Source organism: Budorcas taxicolor, chromosome 5 (assembly GCF_023091745.1).
Source record: "Budorcas taxicolor isolate Tak-1 chromosome 5, Takin1.1, whole genome shotgun sequence".
In the NCBI taxonomy this organism is placed as follows: Eukaryota; Metazoa; Chordata; class Mammalia; order Artiodactyla; family Bovidae; genus Budorcas; species Budorcas taxicolor.
In genome coordinates, this window is record NC_068914.1 from 84,627,411 (window position 1) to 84,641,290 (window position 13,880).

General features: G+C 34.5%; 1 protein-coding gene across 1 annotated transcript in view; it reads right to left on the bottom strand.

The window, feature by feature from the left end:
* Positions 1–10,413, bottom strand: part of CNTN1 (contactin 1) — a 174,812-nt gene extending 164,399 nt beyond the window's left edge. Inside the window, exons 1-2 of the mRNA XM_052640564.1 lie at positions 10,311–10,413; positions 657–689 (exon numbers count right to left, since the gene is read on the bottom strand). Of these exons, the coding sequence (XP_052496524.1) occupies positions 657–689; positions 10,311–10,413 (136 nt within the window). The remainder of the gene's footprint in view (positions 1–656; positions 690–10,310) is intronic.
* Between the last annotated feature and the right edge of the window lie 3,467 nt (positions 10,414–13,880).

Genomic DNA, 13,880 nt, shown 5'->3' on the forward strand with positions numbered 1-13,880 from the left:
TAGTGTTCACAAGAATCCTGTGATTTTTACATGTAGGAAACATAAGTCTCATAGAAATTGAATAATTTGCGCAAGATCACATAGTGAATACCAGGCTGAATATGTAAGTTCAGACTGATCTTACTCTAGACTATTTTTTCCAGTCTATATTTCTAGCAAGAACTATTCAGTGGTTGAAATATAATCTAAACTATCGGGATCACTAATTATATTTAGTGAAGGATAAACAATAAATTTTCCACTATCTGGATTTCTAATTAAACTGAATCTTAAGGTTCCAAGCTTATTAACTTTACTTCTTGCAGCAAAGCAGAAGGCTTTCAAAACAAGCTAGAATTTTACAATATTAAAAATATTGCTGCAAAATTAAGTACTATAGGATTATTATAAAACATGAAGGGAAAATAGAGGTTGCATTGAATATATTCTATCTGCTAAAATCCTCCACTTGGATATTTGCTTGTGGTGTATCTATTCATTTATTTTGGTAATCAAATCAGTTACATGAAGACCTCAGATAAAACATTTACAAAATTTCCAAGTGCTCCAATTGTAACCACTTGCTATAAGTTTAAAAACTTAATAGCTTAATGTAAGGATGAAATATGGTTTATTTGAAGAAATCTATTTAAAAATTTACCCTTTCATCAACTTACCTCCATGACCATACCTTCTGTGCCATGTAAACTCTAAAAAGAAAAAAAAAAGACAAGAACAGAAAAATATTAATGCCAAAGCTGCTCTTTGTTTTGATTTCAAATGTTACTCAAATAATCGAGATATTAGTTAATGAAATTAGATTATCAGCTCTTTACCATTAAGGCTGAAGTATGAAATATTTATTTCTTATCTTTGCACTTTTATAATTACAGCACCAAAATTTTAAAGAATTGGCATGAATTTTCAGTACTAATATCTTTGTTTTATTCTATTCATAAATGTAGACAGCAATGACCTTACCACAAATTTTTCTTTATTATATTTAAATAATATGTATGCATATATGCAAATAGTTCTATATGTGTGTGCCCATCAAGTTCATTATTAAAGCAATCAAGGGAGGTTCATAAATGAAAATATGAGATCCATCTATATCTTGAACTTAATAGCAACTCACCAAGTGCTGAATTAAGGTAACTGAAACAGAGGTATTAGAAAATATTGTTAGAAAACACACTGCTTCAGATAAAAATACAATGTTCCTTTAGAAAATATTTTTGAATCTTTCACACTTATCTTTGAAAAATAGAAATATAGTGTTTTCCTAAAACTACAGTATACTTAAAACTGCATTGTTATTCTTAAGTCCTTGAATACACTGTAGATTATTTTTGAATTGTTTTTCAAAAGATTGACCAGCCAATAATAAAAATTAAATTATATTAACTTATAAAAATAAACAAAGGTATCAAAAGCTTAAAACCCTTTATTTTCTTATATTTTACTATATTTTACTTTTATGTATACTAATGAGGTTAAGTTGATTTTACCCCCTATAGTGAACATACTATATAATGGTGTGTTGTTGCATAACTTTACTCCCACCACCTTAAATGGTTTCAAGTTGAAAATGACAACAGTAGGACAATTTACTCTGTAGGAATTGACAAATGCTACAGCAGGGATATTTTTTCCCTCCCATATATTCAGATTTTAAACATTTACCAGCACATCACTATATAAGATTGATTAACTTATCTTATGAAATTTTAATTGAAACTAAAAAGAAAAAAGAACAAAAGGGTCAGCCTTAATATATATGCATTTACTTGCCTGATCCAGATGGCAAAAGAAAATATTAATTCTGAACTTTATACACCAGATTCAATATAGTGAAAAGAATATTAATTACATTGACATAAATTGTGGAAGTTATATGTTATAGACAGGATATTTCTTACCTGATAGACAAGTTTTAAAAGATATTATTACAAGGAGACTGAACAGCAACCACATTTTCATCTTGTGTTCAGTAGAATTTAGGTTCAAATTTCAAAAAGAAAGCTTTAACTTTATGGCAGTTGGATAATATTAAACACCTGCATAAAGAGAAGAGAAGAAGAAGAGGAAAGATAAGGAAAAGGAAAGAAAGGGAATGGAAAACTGCCGGGGGCCAGCGTGAGGAACTCCGCCCATGGAAAAGGTCATGAGAACGAAGGCTTGGCATATGCAAAGGCGTGATCAAGCCTCAGGAAAGCCCCTGTTCCCAAGCATCTAACCCCAAAACCAGAGTCTGTTTTATGCTCTCACCTACACCTCTGACTTTACGGGGGGCTCTCCCCCATAGCCATTTCTCTCGGAGAAGGAGTAAACGCGCAGCTCAAAGGCAATAAAAATTCCTGGGTGTGACAAGAGTGTTTCAGCTTATGGACTCCTCTGAAGGTTATCTTAGCCCACCTGTATAGGTTTGTCCGGCCACATGTGATTGTTTACAGCCTCCCAACCTGAGAGGCACGAGATGTTTTAGACTTACTAAAGGCAAATTCTTTTGGGGAGTTAGAAATTATTAGTATAGTGGGTTGGTTAGAAATTATATCGGTGAAGGGTTTTTCATTTGTTGTGTCAATAATTGCTGCTAATTCCCTGCTCTGGGTGGGACAAGGATGTCTCAGGTCAAACCTCTCTGCTGACAGACTAGCTTGTGTGACAGGATTATCCATACTCTTGCCACTATGCACATGATTGACCTGAAGTGCTGGTAGAAAGATTTAGTAAAATATATATTTGTAAAAGAATTTCCCTAGTAGCTCAGCAGTAAAAGAAGAATCCCCCTGTAATGCAGGAAACCCAGATTCAAACCCTAGGTAGGGAAGATCCCCTAGCAAAGGAAGTGGCAACCTACTCCAGGATTCTCGCCTGGAAAATCCCATGGACAGAGGAGCCTGGCAGGCTACAGTCCACAGGGTCTCAAGAGTTGGACACAACTTAGAAACTAAATCATCACTACAACCATATCTGTATAAGAATTTTGTAAATTCATAGACACTGTACAAGAGTTATATGTTAGCATTGCCTGTTGGTGGTTTAGGGAAAACTTTTGCCAGAAAAGCTAAATTTTTAAGTGTTAACGTATATTGATCAATAACATGTCTATTCCCTTTCCCTGCTTTCACTTTTTTCCTTTATTCGTTCAACAAAATGTAAATAATTGTTCCTTATAAGAGAGAAGCTAGGTTTTGTGTGTCAAAATCTTTCAAATTTGGAGAGCCATCTTTAAAGATAAGAAGACAAAATTACTAATATAAACTAAGCGACAGAGACTTCCCTGGTGGTCAGGGAAGTCTAAGAATCCGCCTTGCAATTCAGGGGACACAGGTTCAATCCCTGGTCAGGGAACTAAGATCACACATGCCATGGAGCAAATAAGCCCACGTGCCATAACTCCTGAGTCCACTCACCACAGTTAGAGTCCATGAGCTGCGATGAAAGATCCTGCACTATGCATGGAAGATCCCACATGTAGCAACTAAGATGCAACACAGCCAAATTTAAAAAATACTGATAAATAAATAAATAAATAAACTATGCTACAAAACTATGCATCAGTCTAAGTAAAATATCTTGCTTTTAAAAAATTTTGTAAAAACTTCTGACCACATGATTATATTGGTTTCAAGGCACTGAAATAGCCTCATTTTAGTGAGGGGCTCTTTGACTTAAGCCTCATCATCTTTGTAGATCCATCTGTGACCAAGCATGCAGATAAAAGAATCAAAAAGAAAGACATAGTCTTGCCCCTAAAGACTGCTTGCCCCTAAAAAGTTCACAGATCGACAGGAATGCTTATGTGTACACAGGTCAGTGCAATGAGAGACTTGTTTGGATCTACATATTATTAAAGTTGAAAGCATGTTAATCATTTTATTAAAAACACTGCAAAATATGTCTCAGATGGACCTGGTGGTGGCACTATAACAAATTTTCAAATATTCCAGGGCATTAGAAAGAGACTTGACTTCTTCAATTGAGACGCAATAGGCTCTTCAATTTGAAAACACATGAAATCATATTTTCAAAGAATAGGTAAGAAATAGGATATAAGAATCTCGACATAGAATTGAATGTAAAATATAAATTAAAGCATGAAAGCAATTCTGAAAATACCTAATGTTATTGTTATCAATATATAGATACATTTAAATGCTATCTAAAGCAGCCAAAATAAAATGGTACTGATTTCTTGCATAATAATGACATGTAGAGTACTACTTATTTTTTTAAATGTGATGGACTTTAAGGCCATATTTATTGCCTTTAATTTGCTAGAATTCCAGCATTTTCCAAGACTGGCAAAAATATTTAGTGTTACTACATGGACCAGGAAAAATATTTTTTCCTTTTAGTGTATAGGTTGTTTTTCAGTGAAAAATCATTTATTTCTTGAAAAAAATGAGTTGAATTTTTAGATCAAACATAGTAAACATGGGTCAGTGGAGCAACAGGAAATTTTTAAATATCTTTGCAAGAGGAAAAATATTCAACAGATAATTTTTAAATGCCAAGATTGATTTATGACCAGTTTATTTCTCTTGGACATTGGTAAGAAGATGAGAACTACACAAATGTATAGGTTGTATTAAGTCTAGACTTTTTAATTTAAATTTTACTTTATTTCTTTTACTAAACAGAACTGATTAGAAAGGAAAAGAAACAGGTAAATAAAGGTGAAGAATAAAGATAAATTCCTTCAGGAGGCAGGGGAATCAGTTAAATGATCTATAGAAGAATTCAGCTTTTCATTTTATTATCATTAATATTCAAAAATAAACCTAAATTAAAAATTTTGAAACCTCTACACATTATTTATATCTCTTAAAGTTTGTCTCCAAAAATGTACATTTCAGCATTTTCTTGGCCCATTGGTTTGTAATTCTTTTCATTGAGTTATACACACTAATTAAGATGAGTTCCTTTAATGAGGAGGAGGGGAGAAAGGCAGACATAAACTATGCCAAAACTGTTGTGTCTATCAAACAGTTCTTTTTGTAAAGATCAACTTAGATAATATATTTGCAAACATTTTCCAAACTACGAAGCATGTGCAGTTTAATGTGTCAGTGATTACTGGATTTTAAATAGTTCAAATTTATCAATTAATAAACTTAAATTGATAATAAATAATTCTAAATAATAACTCTAAATACTAATAATATTCATCTTAAGAGCAAGGGATGCTGCTGCAATTTTTTTTTTTTTTATTGACTATAGAGGAAGTAGTACTGACCAGAGAGAAAAAGAATCAGGTAAAATTAAAGAACAATTACTCTGAAGAGTATCCTTCAGATTATTAATTTTGACAAATTAGGTGAGTGAGATCTTGGTCTGTTTACCTTATTAACTATATAGAGAATCTGTGAAAGAATGAGGGCAGGTCTAAAGGAAGAGTAACTATGAGTGAGCGATTTCAAGAAACTAAAAATGAGATACAGACGAATTTTCTAGGTCAAGGATATTATTTTATATTGCCTTCTTAGACAACACCCACAGTATATGGGAACCTGAGGTAAGGCATAGTCAAAGGAAATCCAGGAAAGTCAGCCAGATCTTGGCTGAAACTTGGCTCAACCAGTCTTTAGCTTGCAACTTTGGGAAATTACTCAAGTTCTGACTCATGTACAAAATATGAAAAAAAAAAGCGCATTTCATAGAACTCTTGCAAGTGTCATATAAGATTATACATGTGAAATGCTTACTGTGAAAGTAGTAAATAAATATTAACTATTATTCTGCTAGGCATTAGGGCCCATTAGGCTACAAGAGACAGTGACATGTTACTTGTTTATTGTTATGTCTCTAATGCCTGGCACTGAGAAGTCGTTTGATATATATTTACTGAAGAAATGAATGGACCATTCCATAACTGTATTTCAAAACACTTGCCACAAACAAATTAAAATTTAACTTTAGTTCCTTCAAATAAGCATAAAATACTTACAATAGGTAATAAAGAGTATTTCTTACTGGGGCTCTGGTCTCAGTTATGGATTATTGCTGCTTATATATACACCCGAGAAGAGGATAGTCTAAGCAGCAATATTTTGAAGCATTTTTAATATGTATTTTATTGAGTGTTTTTGAAAGACTGTCTTCCAATTTCAATATTTTCATCCTCATCAGAAGGAGACATTTTCCATTATCCCGAGGCAAACTATCTTTTCCTTCACTCCAATATTGTCTATTTCAATAGGACAGTGAGTGATTATTCTGGCAGCATGTATTTTATTTTATTTAATGGATTTCTTCTGTTTCAGAATAAAAGCATCTCTCACATCACTTTCTGCTACTGATTTGTTCTGTTGTGTCACCAGTTATCCCATCACTTGTGACTCCTGATCTCATCCTCTCAAACGTGCAGCAGAGGAGAGAGGGGCAAGGCTGAGCCCACACTTGCTGGTGCAGAAGAAACAGCTCTTCTTAATTCTCCTTTAAGGACCTACCACTCAGTAATCCAGCCAGCTCCCAGCCCCCATATTCCTGAAAGTGTTGTAGCAAGTGAAGCGGCATAAGAAGAAAACAGCTCAAAAATGTGCCAATAAAAGAAGCAGACCTTTTCTTCTCAATATCCAAAAGAACAGAATGACCAGAACCTGGGGATGCATTCCTGACCACATGCCATGGTGTGCTAGAAAACAGCTCCTGGTTTCTCCTACTCTCCCCTAGGCCTTTTCACCAGGTACTGCAGATGGCTCATCTCACAGCTTAACCACAGCTCTATGGGTGTCTAGTGACTGGTGTTTCCCTAACATGTATTGGTGCTATAGTGGTCTCCAAACAATTCAACATCCTTCACTAAGACACTTATTTACGTATTTAAACAACTACAACAACAAAAATATAATAAGGCAACACAGGGTGACAGTCTCTATCTCCTTCCTTCATGCTCTCTTCTGTCTTCCCATGCTTTTCTTCCCCCACCCCTCCGCCTCTTTACTTTAGATGATGCTATGGTTCTCTTTTGATAAATCTGGTCCATATCTATGTATGCATTTTTCTGCTAGACAGACATCATCTAGTTCTTGTCTTATTTTGTTCTGTCATGAGATAGTTCATATAAATTATTTAAAAAATCTTCAACTATACATTAGCAAACATTTAGCCACTAACAATTATTCACAAAGTATTTAGTATTGGGATATAATCAGAGTTTGCTCCAACAATACCAAAATCTAATATTTCATTGAATTGATGCTCATACAAGCATTTACCTTGAAAGAGAACAAAGTTTAGAAATATGGATAAAACATGAATATGTATTAGCAAATGGTGGCATCTCTTTTAGAAAGAAAAAAAGATTTGGCAGGATTTCAGGAATCTATTCTGATTGATCCTCAACAAAGCTCATAAAAGGTCATGTTAAAAATATTTAACCTAAAATTTTATTTATGATACTCATCACTCTGCTCTGGTTCTAAGGAACATTTGCCATGAATTTCAGTTTCCAGAAAATAGAGGAAACCTGTTTGTGCTGAGTTCAGATTATCCTAGGTAAAAAGACATCAATATCTCTTACTCTACATTTTAAAATCAGGGACTATTTTGTCCTCAGACTCAATCTGAAAATCTGTCTCTGCTGCACCCATCACTTAACCTTCCTGAGGTGTCAGTTACCCAGTCTGTAGAACGGAAATTCAAGTTCATTCTTCAGAAGATTATCGTGAGGACTAGATTATGCATCGGGATTCCCAGGTGGCACAGTGGTAAACAATCCACCTACCAATGCTGCAGACTCAAGAGACATGGGTTCAATCCCTGGGTCAGAAAGATCCCCTGGAGAAGGAAATGGCAACCTACTCCAGTATTCTTGCCTGGAAAATTCCATGGACAGAGAACCCTGGTGGGCTACAGTCCATGGAGTCACAAAGAGTCATACATGACTGGGTACACACACACAAGTTATGCATGCATATAGGCACACATCTGTGTGTGTAAGTAAAAGCCTTTTGACATAGTTACACTGTTGTTCAGTCACTCAGTCCTGTGACGTGTACATAATAGAAGTCAAAACACTGAAGTGAAATTAACTAAAAGTCTCTGGAAATAAAGTCAGTATTTTTTGTTGTTCTGTTTGTTTTTTGGCTGTGTGGCATGTGGGATATCATAGTTCCCTGACCAGGGGTGGAATCCACACCCACTGCAGTGGAAGTGCGGAGTCTTAACCACTGGGCCACCAGGGAAGACTCAAATTAGTTTTGAATTTAAAATATGTGAATGTTTTAGAAAAGGGAAATTATATATTTTAAAAGTCTTATCCCTCGGAAAGGGGATACTATATACATTATATATTAAGCACTTTCACATCAATATTATACTGTTCCAGTATAATTTTCAGATTATTAAAAACAATTTAAACATAGACATAACTTCCTCTACCTACATAATTACATACTTTAGGAAGTCTTCTTCAGCCTCATACTTCTTTAAACTCTATTATCAAATTATTATTGTCTCAGCTTAAAACTCTATTATCAAATTATTATTGTCTAATAGTTTTTCTGCAAAGTTATTAATAATGTTTTAGCAGCTTACAGCTATGATTAAGTATATTTAGTAAAAATTTCTGAAGAACATACTGTTCTAAGCCAAGTAATAAAGTATACACCCAAGAAAAACTCATTTTTTGAAAATGATTATAAACAGTACCCTTCTTTTCCAGAATAGAGTCAGACACTGTTCAACTAACAGGTAGGATGTGATAGTTTTCAGACTGCAACTACATTAGCTGCTGAAATAACCTGATACTAGATTGTGTGTGAAGTATAGATAAAAAGAGGAGCAAAATAATATGTTTCAAGCATTTTAATAAACATTAAATTATTGGACTGTGAAATTAATGACTTGGAGGCTGCTGAGGGAAAAAAAATCTGAAGGCTCTTTGAAGATATGGGTATTTACTGAGTGTTGAGAGCATACCCTGCATTTTACAAAACAACTGATTGTTCATATTTTTAGATAATTGAATTTATGATTAAATTAATTACTTGTTTATTTCCAAAATGATGTAATGCCTGAAGAAGGATTTAAAAATAATGCAATCCTATTCATGATATTTATAACATGTAAGTTTTTGTCAGCACATTATGTCATGTAGGACTAATTGATATGAAAGAAGTGTGAAAGTATTAGTCATTCAGTCATGTCCTAATTGATATGCTTTTTGTTGGGGTAATTTCAAGAAACTCTCACTTTTATATGATAAATAGTCCTACAGAATTTTGTCCCCCATTTCAGGAGTATGTGTGCGTGTAGCTAGATATCGCTTGAAATACAAGTAAGTAGAGAAAGTCCTTGTTGAGTTGAAATTGTCTCCCCAATGAAACTGACATGATGCCTACTGCTAAGTCGCTTCAGTCGTATCTGACTCTGTGTGACCCCGTAGACGGCAGCCCACCAGGCTCTCCCGTCCCTGGGATTCTCCAGGCAAGAACACTGGAGTAGGTTGCCATTTCCTTCTCCAATGCATGAAAGTGAAAGCGAAAGGGAAGTCGCTCAGTCGTGTCCGACTCTTTGCGACCCCATGAACTGCAGCCTACCAGGCTCCTCTGTCCATGGGATTTTCCAGGCAAGAGTACTGGAGTGGGGTGCCATTGCCTCCTCCAGACATGATGCCAATAGTACATAATTATTCTGTTTGAAATTGCAAAACTGAGATGATAACAGAAAATACAGTAATAAGCTAATGAGGTGATAAGATTTCTTGATTATTTGCAATTCCCAAATTATTGATTTTGGATGAACAATGAACAAGGGAAGGGTTGCTTTGTCAAGAAAGATTTAAGACTCAAACATATACATGGGGGATTCCATTCAACCTCTTTCTCATCAGTGCATTAGTAAGAATTAGTTTATGAGGGAGATCAAGGTGACAGGGTGAGGGGTTTCTAGGCTGACCTCCGACTATGATCACATCAAACTGCATCTACATGTGGATCAACTCCTGCTGAAAACAACCTGGAGACCAGCAAGAAAACCTCTCCTACAACCAAACCTTTAAAGAAAGAGCCACATGGAATCAGGTAGGAAGGGAGAAGCAGTGAATGGGTCGGATCCAAGCCCTTAGCAGGAGACACAGAAGAGGAATGGGGATATCCCAGGCTGAGGGATCTTCCCCAGGAATTGAATCACATATAAGACACCTCAGTCCTGGATTCAGATCTTGATAAGATGAGTTCCCTTAGCTGGTTTGAAAACCAGTGAAACTTTCCAGAGAGCTACGAGAAACAGACATTTCTCAAGAAGCATGCATGCAGATGCTTGCTTACTCCCAGTAACAGTGCAGAAGCTGTACATTGAGAATTGCCTAGGACTCTGACCAGTTTTCTGTGACTGCCCCAGCGTGTACCTTGGCCCATACCTGGCACTGGCTCCAGCCTTTTTGGCACTGGTGTTGCTCTCCAATAGGATGAAAGCTGCCATTGCCAGTAGACTTCACACAATTAGAATGAAACCAGCTCAGATACAAACTTCAGGGCTTCTGCTCCAGCACCTTGGGCACCAACTCTGCCTTTGATAGGGGGATGACTGCCATTGAGCACAAGAGAAGCCTCAGTTCAAACCTGGATCTGGCCCTAGCCACTCCTTCTTCTGATCAATTACTTTAGAAAAATGCAATAACTGAACTAAAAATTACACTAGAAGAAACTAAGCAGAATCGGTGATGTAGAAAGAATGTATAAATGATCTGAAAGACAGAATAATAGAAATCACCAAATAAAAGCAGAATAAAAACAAATTTTAAGAAATGAGGATAGCTTGGAAGACCTTGGGGACAACATAAAGTGTACTAACTTCTGCATTGTATGCATCCAGGAGGAGAAGAGAGAAAGGGGTAGAAAATGTATTTGATAAAGCTATGGCTGAAAACTTCCTGAGGTTGAAAAAGGAAACAGATTTGTAGGTACAGGAATCACTAAGGGTCCCAAACAAGAGGAACTCAAAGAGACCCATACAAAGACAGGTCATAGTTAAAATGACAAATGTTAAAGATAAAGAGAAAATTGTAAAGGTAGCAAGAGAAAAACAAAAAGTCACTTATAAGTGAATTCTTATAATGCTTCAGTTGATTTTTTCTGCAGAAATTTTACAAGGCAGAAGGGAATGACATTATAATTTAAAGTGCTGAAATGAAAAACCTAAAACCTAGGATGCTATAATCAGTAAAATTATCATTCAGAATTAAAGATGAAAAATATAATATCTCAAACAAGAAAAACTAAGAGTTCAGCAATACCAAACGGACCCCAAAAGGAATGCTAAATGGTAATTTTAATGGGAAAAGAATAGGCTTCAACAAGAATTTATAGGAAAGGTAAAATTCCACTAGTAAAGGTAAATATATAATAAAGTTTGTGGATCAACAATTTAAATAAGCAAGTATGAAGATTAAAAGACAATAAATGTAAAATCTATATAGCTACAATAAACATTTAAGGGATAGACATGATGATACAAAATATCAAAAACACAAAGCATGGAGGAGGAGAGTAAAAATTGTACCTGTTTTAGAATGTATTTGAAGTTAAATGACTATCAATAAAACAAATAGAAATCCATGGTAACTGTAAACGAAAAACACACAATAGATTATCAAAAACTAGAAAGAAAGGAATAAAAGCATGGCACTAAAGATAATCATCAAACCATAGGGGAATAGGCTAAAAAAAAGAGAGAGAGAGAGAGAGAAAGGACAGAGAATAACCACAAAGACAACTGAAACCAAATAAGAACAGTACATGCTCAGTGATAATTGCATTAAATGTTCAGTGGACTAAATACTCCACTCAAAGGCAGAGGTGACTGATGAGATTAAAACAAACAAACAAAAAGACTATATCCTGCCTGCTATCGGCTGTACACTATGGGTTGCCACTCCAAGACTCTTTGTATTAGACTTGTGAGATCTCCCTGTCCAATAAACCACTGATATCTCTGTCAAGGAAAAAAATGCTATCCTCAGAAGACTCATTTCAGATCTAATGACACAGACTGAAAATGAGGAGATGGAAAATGATATTTTATAAAAATATAAATAGAAAAAGGTTGGGATAGCAGTACTCATGTCAGACAAAGTAGACATTAAACTAAAGAAACAAAACGCAAAAGACCAAGAAGGGCATTATATAATGATAGAGGGATCCTAATAAGAAGAGGATATAACATTTTATTTACATGTATGCACCTAATAGAGGAGTACTTAAATATATGAATCAACCAATAATAGATAAAAGGAAAATCTGACAATAATACAAAAATAGTAGGGTACCTCACATATAAAAGAACATATCCAGACATAAAAGCAATAAGGAAAACTACTTTAAAATATATATCAGACAAGTTGAAATTAATAGATATTAATTAATAGACATAGAACATTCCATCTAAAACCAGCAATGAAATGCTTTCCAGGATAGATTACATTCTAGGCCCCAATACAAATCTCAAGAAATTTAGGAAGATAGAAATTATATCAAGCATCTTTTCCAATCAGAAAGGTATGAAACTAGAAATCAGTTACAGGAGGAAAACTGGGAAAAATACAAGCATGTGAAGACTAAACATGTTACTAAAAATCCAATGGTTCAGTAAAGAAATGAAATAAGAAATCAGAATATACCTCATCAAATAAAACAAAAACACAACTTTCCAAAATGAATGGGATACAGCAAAATCAGTTCTAAGAAGGAAGTTTGTAGCAATATAGACCTACCTCAAGAAACAAGAAAAAACTCAAATAAACAACCTAATCTATCATCTAAAGAATTAGAAAAAGAACAAACAAAATCCAAAGTTGGCAGAAGGAAGAAAATAATAGCTATTAGAAAAGAAATAAATAAAATGTATACAAAGTGTAGAAAAGATCAATGAAAGTAAGAGCTAGTTTTGGAAAGATAACAAAATTGATAAACCTTTAGCTAGGGTTATTATGAAAAAAGAGAGAGGACTCATATAAACAGAATGAGAAATGAGAGGTGAAATATTACAACTGTTATCACAGAGATACAAAAAGTAATAAGGAATATTGCAGCCAAAAACAACCTACAAAAATGGATAAATTCCTAAACATACAATCTTCCAAGACTGAATCTGGAAGAAATAGATAATCTGAACAGATCAATCATAATAATGAAGTTGAATCAGTAACCAAAAGACTTCCAGCAAACAAAAGTCCAAGATTAAAACTCTTCATAGAGGAATTCTACAATCAATACTTAATATCTATCCTTCTCAAACTATTCCAAAAATAGAAGAGGAGGGAACACTCCTAAACTCACTCTATGAGACACATTGTTTCTGATACATAAACCAGAAAAAGGAACTATAAAAAGAAAATTATAGGCCAATATTTCTGATGCTTATGGATACAATAAATCTTCAACAAAATATTTTTTAGTAAATCAAATTCACCAATATAAAAAGGATTATACAACATGATCAAGTGGAATTATATCCAGGGATATAAGGGTGATTCAATATCCACAAAACAATATGATATACTGCATTAACAAAACAAAAGATAAATTTTACATGTTCCTCTCAATAACACTGGAAAAGCACTTGACAAAACTCAACATTCATTTGTGATTAAAGCTTTCATCAAAGATGGCACAAAGGAAACAGGATAAGCCATTCAGTCCCTAAGTCATGTCTGAGGTAGCATATCTTAACAAAATATCATTTATGACAAATCCACAGCTACCATCATACCCGATGGTAAAAAATAAAGATTTTCCTCTAAAACCAGGAAGAAGACAAAGATTTTCACTTTTACCATTTCTATTTAAGATAGTTTCAGAAGTCCTATCCACAGTAGTTCAGTTCCGTTGCTTAGTCGTGTCTGACTCTTTGCGACTCCATCGAATGCTGCACGCTAGGCCTCCCTGTTC